At 36.5% G+C, this 11,623-nt stretch overlaps 1 protein-coding gene across 1 annotated transcript; it reads left to right on the forward strand.

The window, feature by feature from the left end:
* Positions 1–9,508: 9,508 nt before the first annotated feature.
* On the forward strand, positions 9,509–11,259 carry LOC104235679 (protein PSK SIMULATOR 1-like). The gene has a single exon (XM_009789491.2). The coding sequence runs from the start codon at positions 9,680–9,682 to the stop codon at positions 11,126–11,128; it is 1,449 nt and encodes a 482-aa protein (XP_009787793.1). The 5' UTR covers positions 9,509–9,679; the 3' UTR covers positions 11,129–11,259.
* The last annotated feature ends 364 nt before the right edge of the window (positions 11,260–11,623 follow it).

Consider the following 11,623-nt stretch of genomic DNA (forward strand, 5'->3'; position numbering starts at 1 on the left):
AACTCGAATATGAAATATAATATTTGTATTTGTAGGTCGGCATAGTTCAATTATTGTACCACATTGCATCAATTAATTTCCCCTGCCCCATAATACAGTTCAAAAATTTATGTGATAGATGTTAGTAATCTGTATTTGTAAAATAATTCTGGAAAATATAAATGAACATAAACAGAAATGAAAAATAGAAATAGAATTTTAATCCGAGCCCACTGAATTCACAATGTTTCCTTAAGGAATTTAATCCCCTCCTAGTACTCAAGGTTGTGGATTATTTCCTCCCAGGATAGAACGAACTATACACTAGTGTAGTGGTACTTCAAACCCCAGTGTTTCAGCGAACACAAAGTTCGGTAGCAAATCATATTTACTATTGCTTTGTTTGATGTTAAAAGTATGCAGAAGAAGGAGGAGAAACTCAGAAAATCGTATGGAAATTCTGAGCAGAATAGTCTTGTATTTATAGCCAAAGTTGGGCAGAAATCTGAAGATGTGCAACTCTTCAGAATGGCTGTTTATGCAAAACGGCCACAGCATAAATGTCATAACATAAATAGCTATTTACTCAACAATAAAGAGGGAAAATTGAAGAGGGTAGTTTAATTTTCAGTTACACAACTGAAAAACGGATTGGATTTATTTTAATATTAATATTCTGTTATTAAAACAAATATTTAATAATATTTCTGTTAATATTTTATTATTAACAAATAAATTTGGTCCAAAAAATTAATCAATCAATCGATCATTTGACCAAATCCAAATCCGAGTCCGAATCCGAATCCGAATCAGAAGCCGAAGCCGAGTCGAGCGAGCGACGACGACGACGACGACGCGAGGCTTGCCTTCTTTTCAACTCTTTAAGAGCTAGAAGAAGAGCAATTGCTCATATACCCATAAAAAAAACTCTTCCTCTTCTAATATGGGACAATGTTCCTTTGCCAAGGGAGGAAACTTAAAATTTTACTTAAAAATTTCATTTCCCTCCAGTTCCTATTCACCCTATTTTAAGCATATCATATACTTAAAATCTCAACAATCCCCCACATGAATGGAGAATGGCTATATCACGAAAATATGCATGAAAAATTATGTGATGCGCAATCAAGGATTAATTGCATCGGGAAGTAGGTTTTCCTTTGAACTTTCCGTAGTGAACTTATGTCGGATATGCTCATTCAATTGGTAGATTTGATATCTTTGAACCGTCGAACTTTGGTGTATACCTAGACAACCATAAGTCACACAACCAACCCGTAACTGTCTTTGATTCTTATTGTTGTGTTCGTTTCTGTCATGAACACTGCATGGTTTCATTAGTGCGTAGAGAATTGGCCTTTCAAAGTTTTCCGTGAAACGGCTAATACTTCACACTTACATAGGTGATTCCTAAACGTGTCATCCCGTAGATACACTATTTGATATACTCTGTATCAAATTTAGAAATCATTAAAAAGCCTTAATGTTTTATCCTTGGTACTTGAACATTGTCTCATCATGAGAATGGACCAAAAGTTTAGTTGACAATGTTGAACCGTCATTAGTGACTTTGTTTGATCTCCTTGAACCTAGATCTTGGGATCTCCAGTCTTCTAGGTTGAGTTACCACCACTATGACTTGTTCTCGGCCATAGTCTCATTCCTCTTGATGATTTCTCAACTACCTCTCTAGTTAGGCCTTTTATAAGTGGATCCGACACATTATCGCTTGACTTTACATAGTCAATCGTGATAATTCCTATAGAGAGTAATTGCCTAACGGTTTTATGTCTTCATCGTATATGACGAGATTTACCATTATACATAACGCTCTCAGCCCTTCCAATTGCCGCTTGACTATCACAATGTATGCATATTGGTTCCAATGGTTTGGGCCAAAATGGAATGTTTTCCAAGAAATTTCGGAGCCATTCAGCTTCTTCACCGGCTTTATCCAAGGCTATGAACTCAGGCTCCATTGTAGAGCGGGCAATATAAGTTTGTTTGGACGACTTCCAAGATACCACTCCTCCACCAATAGTGAATACATATCCACTTGTGGACTTCGAATCAGCTAAACCGGTGATCCAATTTGCATCATAGTATTCCTCAATCACCGCAGGATATTTACTGTAGTGCAAAGCAAAGCCCTGAGTATATTCTAAATATCCTAAAACTCGTTTCATTGCCATCCAATGAGATTGACCTGGATTGCCCGTATATCGACTCAATTTACTTATAGAACAAACTATATCTGGTCGTGTACAATTCATGATGTACATTAAGCAACCCAACACACGAACATAATCCAATTGTGATATGCTTTGTCCTTTGTTCTTTACTAATGCAAGATTCAAGTCAATTGGAGTCTTTACAGCTTTAAAGCCCAAGTGCTTGAATTTTTCAAGCACTGCCTTAATATAATGAGATTGTGACAATGCCAGACCTTGAGAAGTCTTATGGATCTTAATTCTCAGAATTAAATCAGCAACTCCCTAGTCTTTCATATCAAACTTGTCAGTTAGCATGCGCTTAGTCGCATTTATGTTGGCAATGTCATTACTCATTATCAGCATATCATCTATATATAAGCAAATAATACTATGTGATTTGGAACATTTTTAATGTACACACATTCATTTATTTTAAAACCATTTGACACCATTGTTTGGTCAAATTTTGCATGTCATTGTTTGGGTGTTTGTTGTAGTTCGTAGAGGGACTTAACAAGTCTACAGACCTTCTTTTCTTTACCTGGAACCACAAACCCTTCAGGTTGTTCCATGTAGATTTCTTCCTCCAAATCTCCATTCAAGAAGGTTGTCTTAATGTCCATTTGATGAATTTCAAGACCATACACTGCAGCTAATGCTACTAACATCCATATGGACGTAATTCTCATAACTGGAGAGTATGTATCAAAATAGTCAAGACCTTCTCGTTGTCTATACCATTTGACTACAAGTTTTGCCTTAAATTTATCAATAGTGTCATCATCTTTCATTTTCCTCTTGAAGATTCATTTAGAACCCAAAAGTTTATTTCCAGGAGGAAGATCAACCAATTCCCATATATGGTTGTTCAATATGGATTCTATTTCACTATTGACTACCTCTTTCCAAAATAATAATTCCGAAGAAAACATGACTTCTTTAAATGTTTGAGGCTCATTTTCCAATAAGAAAGTCACAAAATCTGGTCCAAATGAAGTACACGTTCTTTGACGTTTACTATGTCTTGGATCCTCCTGATTAATTGTACTTTCTTTTGTTTCTTCCTAAGGTCGTTTAGATCCTTCACCAATCGACTCACATTCCTTTTATACGGATATATATTTTCAAAGAACTCAACATTATTTGATTCTATAACCGCATTATTATGAATGTCGGGATTTTCTGATTTATGAACCAGAAATCGATATGCTTTACTATTAGTCACATATCCTATGAAAACACAATCAATGGTTTTTGGTCCTATTTTTACCCTTTAGGGTTTAAGAACTTGCACTTTTGCCAAACACCCCCACACTTTAAAATACTTCAAGTTGGGCTTCCTTCCTTTCCATTTTTCATATGGAATGGATTGTGTTTTGCTATGGGGTACTCGATTTAGTATTCGGCTAGCCGTAAGAACAACTTCCCCCCACAAGTTCTGTGGTAAACTAGAACTTATCAATAATGCGTTCATCATCTCCTTTAATGAACGATTCTTTCTTTCTGCAATCCCATTGGATTGGGGCGTGTAAGGGGTAGTTGTTTGATGAATAATTTCATATTCTAAACATATTTGTTCAAAAAGAGATTCATATTCACCACCCATATCACTTCTTATCATTTTGATTTTCTTGTTAAGTTGCGTTTCAGCTTTATTTTTGTATTGCTTGAATGCGTCTATTATTTTTTTCTTTACTATTAAGTAAGTAAACATAACAATATCGAGTACTATCGTCAATAAAAGTTATGAAATAATTCTTTCCACCGCGGGATGGTATTGACTTAATGTCACAAATATCTGTGTGAATTAAGTCTAAAGGATTTGAATTCCTTTCAACTAACTTATAAGGATGTTTAACATACTTAGATTTCACACATACTTGACATTTTGATTTGTCACATTCAAACTTAGGCAATACTTCCAAATTAATCATTTTCCACAAGGTTTTATAATTGACATGTCCTAAACGTATATGCCATAATTCATTTGACTCAAGTAAGTAAGACGAAGCTGAAATTTTATTATTATTTTTAACAACCATTACATTCAGTTTGAAAAGGCCCTCAGTGAGGTAACTTTTTCCTACAAATATCTCGTTCTTACTTATTACAACCTTATCGGATACAAATGCACATTTAAAACTATTCTTAACAAGAAGTCCAATAGAGACTAAATTCTTCCTAATCTCGGGAACATGAAGGACGTTGTTCAAAGTCACCACTTTGCCGGAAGTGCATTATCTTCCCACATCCTTCAATCTTGGCCTTTGCAGCATTTTCCATAGAAAGCGTCTCATCGGGTCCAACAGGAGCATAAGTAGCAAAAGCTTCTCTAACAGCACAAACATGGCGAGTGGCTCCAGAATCAATCCACCACTCTTTAGGATTGCCCACCAAGTTGCATTCGGAAAAGCATGGCACACAAGTCATCAACATCATCATGCTTTTCAACCATGTTTGCTTGACCCTTCTTCTTGTCTTTCTTCGGAGCACGACACTCCGTAGATTTGTGTCAGGCATTTTCACAGTTGTAGCAATTTTCACTGAACCGCTTCTTGCTTGGGTTGCGTTCCAGAAGCCTTCTTCCTCTTTTTGTTCTCTTCAACAATATTTGCTCCCATTATTGTTGAGTTTCCACGGCCTCTCTTGTCAGCAGCTTTATTGTCCTCTTCGATTCTCAACCGAACAATGAGATCTTCAAGGGACATTTCCTTGCGTTTGTGTTTCAAATAATTTTTGAAGTCCTTCCACAATGGAGGAAACTTCTCAATCATCGCTGCTACTTGGAATGCTTCATTGATGACAAGACCTTCAATGAAAATTCTATTAGTAAACATAATAAAATTAATACTACCACACACTAGTGTTAATTCTACTTATATCTTCAGCAAGGAGATCGTGAATAATCACTTGCAATTCGTGGACTTGGGTAATAACAGACTTGCTATCTACTATCTTGTAGTCCAAAAACTTTGCAGCAACGATCTTCTTCAACCCGACATCTTCAGTTTTGTATTTCTTTTCAAGCGCAATCCACAGTTTTTTTGACGTTTCCACGCCACTCTAGACGATATACAAAGCATCCTCCAGCCCGCTTAGAATATAATTCTTGTACAAAAAATCTGAATGCTTCCACGCCTCAATCACGAAAAAACGTTCAGTCTCTGGGGTTTCATCGGACAGCACATGAACATCTTCCTTGATGAACTTCTGGAGACTTAGAGTAGTCAAGTAGAAGAATATCTTTTGCTGTCAGCGCTTGAAATCAATCCCGAAAAATTTTTCAAGTTTCTCCGCCGGTGCCAATGCTGCCGGTGTTGTTCGGCTCGTTGAGGCATTGGCAGTCACCATTGAAACAGCTTGGTTCACATTATCATTAGTCATTTCTGTAAAAGAATGACACAAACGTTAAAATCACGTAGATTTTAATCTCCAATAGAGTACAAAACTACAAAAGTTTTACTCTCCAGAAACAATAAGTACAAATATAAAAAATATATTAAATTCCTTAAGCTTGTTAGTAAACTGTATTTGTAAAATAATTCTGAAAAATATAAATGAACATAAACAGAAATGAAAAACAGAAACAGAATTTTAATCCGAGCCCACTGAATGCACAGTCTTTCCTTAAGGAATTTAATCTCCTCCTAGTACCCAAGGTTATGGATTATTTCCTCTCAGGATAGAACAAATTATACACTGGTGTAGTGGTACTCCAAACCCAGTATTTCAGCGAACACAAAGTTCAGTAGCAAATCACACTTACTATTGCTTTGTTTGATGTTAAAAGTATGCAGAAGGAGGAGAAACTCAGAAAATTGTATAGAAATTCTGAGCAGAATAGTCTTGTATTTATAGCCAAAGTTGGGCTGAAATCTGAAGAGGTGCAACTCTTCAGAATGGCTGTTTATGCAAAACGGCCACAACATAAATGTCATAACATAAATGACTATTTACTCAATAATAAAGAGGGAAAATAAAGAGGGAAAATTGAAGAAGGTAGTTTAATTTTCAGTTACACAACTGAAAAACGGATTGAATTTATTTTAATATTAATATTCTGTTATTAAAACAAATATTTAATAACATTTATGTTATTATTTTACTATTACCAAATAAATTTGGTCCAAAAAATTAATCAATCAATCGTTTGACCAAATCCAAATTCGAAGCCGAAGCCGAGCGAGCATCGACGACGGCGTGAGGCTTGCCTTCTTCTCAACTCTTTAAGAGCTAGAAGAAGAGCAATTGTTTATATACCCATAAAAAACCTCTTCCTCTTCCAATATGGGACAATGTCCCTTTGCCAATGGGGGAAACTTAAAATTTTACTTAAAATTTTTATTTCCCTTCATTTCCCATTCACCATATTTTAAGCATATCATATAATTAAAATCCCAACAATAGAGTACTAAATTGGGGTCAAACGTTAAGAAGAAAAAACTCAATTTGATATCAGAAATTAATCATTATACTGTTGCGACCGATGCAAATTGCTACTAAAAATTCGGTAATAATGAAATGGATAATTCTATAATATTTTTATGAACATGAAAGTTGATTGTGCATGATAGCATTTGTATAGATCTGAGGTTTGACTAGCTAGTAATCATCTTACCAGAAGATAAGGAATTATAAATATACAATGCCAGATTTGGATTTGAATAGAAAATTTTTCGCAAGAAAATTTACTTGTCCATCTATTTATATCTTTTCACACATACTCATCCTGTCTAGTTTTCCTTTATTATGTTCTAGTCTATAGACTGGTAAAAGTATACAGGGATTAATTTAGCACTAATAATACTATTTTAATAATAATAATAATAATTTATTATTATACGCAGCCAGATTTTGATTTGATCTCCTATGTTAATCGGAAAATGAATTCCAATATTACTTTCGCCGTTTTTAGGATATAAAAAACGCTTATATCCACTTCTTTCACGACATATAACAGTACAAAGTTAATGGTAAAAACGTTGTGAGTGTTTCCACAAGATGACTGTCAAAAGTGTAATATCCTTTTTCCTTGCTTTTCTCTTGAGGCGGATCCTTAAACGATAAAGCATATTTAGATGGTCAATATTGAGTGACGGTTCGTCCAACGTGTTGCCGTTATGTTCATAATTATCCTCTATAGATGAATTCTAAACGTACTGGAATGAGCCTTCAAGCTCTATATTAGACCAAAGTAAGGACCAAGGGAAACATCAATTCATTGAGTTTCCGCAAGTGGGATATGGGGAAGGTAGATTATACGCAGACCTTTTTCATATCTCGGAGAGTAGAGAGGTTGTTTTCGGAAAAAAAACCTCAGCTCAAGAACACAAAAACAGACAATATATCAGTACCATCAACGAAACCATAACAATAATAGCAACATCATAAGAACCAGAAAATAGATGAAAAACAATAAACAAAAATCAGTGAATAAGGCCTAGTACTATGAAAAACGGAAGAATAGTGTGGACACAACAATAATCGCTAGCAGCCTAGGACAAAACCTTATCAGACCAGCCTCTCACCCGAAACAAAGTAGAAAAATGCTTAGCTACCTCCTAACCTACCACCCTAATACTCGACCTCCACACCCTCCTATCAAGGGTCATGTCCTCGGAAATCTGAAGTCACGCCATGTCCTGCCTGATCACCTCTCCCCCAATATTTCTTAGGTCGCCCTCTCCCTCTTCTCGAACCCGCCAAAGTCAACCGCTCACACCTCCTGACCGGGGCATCTTGGCTTCTCCTTCGCACGTGCCCGAACCATTTAAGCCTCGCTTCCCGCATCTTGTCATCCACAGGGACCACACTCACCTTCTCCCGAATATCTTCATTCCTAATCTTATCCATCCTTGTTTGCCCACACATCCACCTCAACATCCTCATCTCTGCTACTTTCATCTTTTGGATATCTGAGCTCTTAAGTGGCCAACACTCTGTCCCATGCAACATGGCCGGTGTGACTACTGCTCTATAAAACTTACCTTTGAATATCGGTGGCACTTTCTTGTCACACAGGACTCCAAATGCTAACCTCTATTTCATCCACCACACCTCTATATGGTGTGTGGCATCCTCGTCGATCGATCTCCCCATCCCCTTGGATAACTGACCAAAGATACTTGAAACTGCCTCTCTTGGGCAAGACTTGTGATCCCAGCCTCACGTCCAAGCCCGTTTCTCTCGACTCAACGCTGCACTTGCACTCTGGGTATTCTGTCTTAGTCCTGCTCAACTAGAAACCCTTAGACTCAAGGGTTTGTCTCCAAACCTCCAGTCTCTCGTTAACATCGCCTCGCGTCTCATCAATCAGAACTATATCATCAGCAAACAACATACGCCATGACACCTCTCCTTGAATATGTCGTGTCAATGCGTCCATCACCAGAGCAAATAGAACGGACTGAACGCATATCCTTGGTGTAAACCCATAACAATTGGGAAGTGCTCCGAGTCACCTCCCACAGTCCTAACCCGAGTCTTAGCTCCATCATACATGTCCTTAATCGCCTTAATATAGGCAACTGACACACTTTTTTGCCTTCAGGCATCTACAATAAATAGCAAAAATTTACTCGGTGTTTATATAAATTCAATGAATATATGACATATGTCTTTAAATACAACTCGCTAAATTATATTAGTACGTTGAATACTCTATGTGAATTTTTTTGCTTTTCGAAAGTCAATCTGACAATCTTTAAAGCTAAATTAGATTAAATTAACTCAATATTTTAAAATTAAAATTTAAATATTCAAAAACTATACGAAAAATATTACTAATTGCAATTCTTTTAAAGTTAATATGATGAAAATATGAATTTGAAAATGTTAGTCAGAGTTTTCCTAATTTGAGTCTCGAAAAGCAAAAAAATTTACATAATCTGAAACGCACGGAGTAATCCCTTCTCAGTGTGATAAATTAGTATGATAGATATAAAAACCGAATACGGATAAGTTCTCTTTTTTTTTTCTTTTTTTCTTTTTTTTTAAGAAACGGACTCAGAGACAAAACCAACCAGGTAGTCGAACAACATTTGACAATCAGTGAATCCAACTGCTTCTTAACAGACATAACGAGATTCCTTAAACGTGGCACCCATCCCTCAACTACTGCACAAGAAGACCAACAAGCTAGGAACAATAGAATCCAATCCCTCTCTTCAGTAAATTCAATTGACCAACCTGTCAAAAGATTTCCTTTTTTTCCTTTTCATATTATCACCCTCCCCCCCCCCCCCCTCTCCAAAAAAAAAAAAAATCTCAAGAAAACGATATATATGTCCAACGGTCCAAACGCGTAATCATAATCCAATACAGACCCAATGAAGATCATTCGAAGCTATTTCTCTTCTCCTTCCTCTCTTCCTCAAATACCTTCCATTTCCTTACTCATTAATCCTCCAGCTTCCACCATTTTTTATAAATACTCCTGACAATACCTAAAAACATTTTATTTCTTATTACACCCTTATATCTAAACAATGGTTGGTTTTGCAAAAATGGGTTGGCTTAGTACAGACAATAATAAGAGCTTGAAAATGGGAGATCATGGTCTTGCTAACAGCGATTCCAATAGTAAAAAGGCCAACCAAATGGGAATCTTGGCATTTGAGACGGCGAAAATCATGTCAAGATTACTCTGTTTGTACAAATCTCTTTCTGATTCTGCAATTTCAAAGCTGAAAACAGAGATGAAATCACAAGGGGTTGCATATTTGAATTCCAAAGATGAAGGATTTCTTTTAAGCCTTGCATGTGCTGAGAGGCTTGAGGATCTTGATAAAGCCGCGGCAGCTGTAGCACGATTAGGCCATAAATGCAATGATTTTGGCCTGAATCGTTTTGATCTTGTATACACGGATCTCAAGCTAGGGATTATTGATTTTGGGAAACTGGAATATGGGTCAAAGGAGATTGAAAAAAGGGTTGACAAAATGGAGAAATTGATTAATGCCACGTCTGGTTTGTACGCAGCATTGGAAAATTTAACAGAATTGGAGATATCAGAGAGGAAAATGAAAAAATGGAAGGAGAAAACAACAGCAGGGCAATTGCAGAAAGTGAATTGCGACATGTTTAATCAGAGACTGGAACAGCAAAGGAAGCAGGTTCGACAGCTCAGAGAGATTTCATTGTGGAGTCAAACGTTTGATAAAAGTGTTGGTCACCTGGCACGTATTGTCTGCATAATTTACGCTCGAATTTGTGTCATTTTTGGTCCTTACATTCCTGTTCTTCCCTCTGTTTCACTGCGTAACATGCGTTCATCTCAGCAGAAAGAGATTCTTAAAGTCCAACCAGAGAATTGTTTGATTGAACCAATAAGGGAACAGATTATTTCGCGGTCGGGGCCGATTCCAACGACGTCTAAGCCTACCTTGGTTCGATTTTACAGCCGAAAATCGATATTTTTTCTATGTGAAGATGAAGGTTTTGGATCGGAAAAATTGGCGAAAAACAATAGGGTGTTTCATGCAGCAGGGCCTTCAACCGTGGGCGGTGCAGGGCTCGCGTTACGTTATGCTAATGTAATCACATTAGTAGAGAAATATTCGAATCCATCCGAATCCGTAGACCTTAATTCACGAGAAAATCTGTACCAAATGTTGCCGGACAACCTGAAAAAAACAGTGAGATCAAAATTGAGCAAGAATTTGAAATGTATGGATGAGGACGAATCGTTGGCCGAGGGGTGGAGGGAGGCTTTGAAACATATTATGGAATGGCTAGCGCCAATGGCACATAACACTATAAATTGGCAGCTTGAGAGGAATTTGGAGAAGACTAAATTTGATATTAAGCCCTCTGTTTTGTTGCTGCAGACGTTGCATTATTCGGATAAAGAGAAGACAGAAGCTGCCATTGCTGATATTTTGGTTGGGTTGAGTTGTATTTACAAGTGTGAGAATCGCCAATGGAATGAATCTTGATTTTGTGGGTTTTTTGAGAACTGGTGAATTTTTCAATCATATAGTTAGTCATGGCAAATATTAGCTAGGATTCATTGGGTTGTGGAAGAGAAATTGGAGTACTTATTTTATACAAATACTTTTTTTTGATTTCTTTTTCCAATGTTCCTAATTCTTTTAGCAGGATACCTGCAATAGTTTCATGCTGAGTATGTATAAATGATCTCTTCTTTTCCCAAGATTTTGATTCATGATAAATTCACTCTTTTTCTTCTGTTAATATGAATAAACTCTTGAGAAAGAAACCAACAACTAGGGGTGGGCATAGTTTGGGCAAGCCCGAAATTTGAATATTTTAGATTTTTTGTTTACGGATTGGATTTTGAATTTAATTTTTTAAAATTTAAGATTTTAAATTGGATATTGGATTTGGTACTTCGGATTTTTGGATAGTCGAAAATCCGAAATTTTTATACTTTATATTTAGTTCATTAACCATATGCTAGTACGTAGTAA

The sequence above is a fragment of the Nicotiana sylvestris genome, chromosome 12 (genome assembly GCF_000393655.2).
Source record: "Nicotiana sylvestris chromosome 12, ASM39365v2, whole genome shotgun sequence".
Taxonomy (NCBI): domain Eukaryota; kingdom Viridiplantae; phylum Streptophyta; class Magnoliopsida; order Solanales; family Solanaceae; genus Nicotiana; species Nicotiana sylvestris.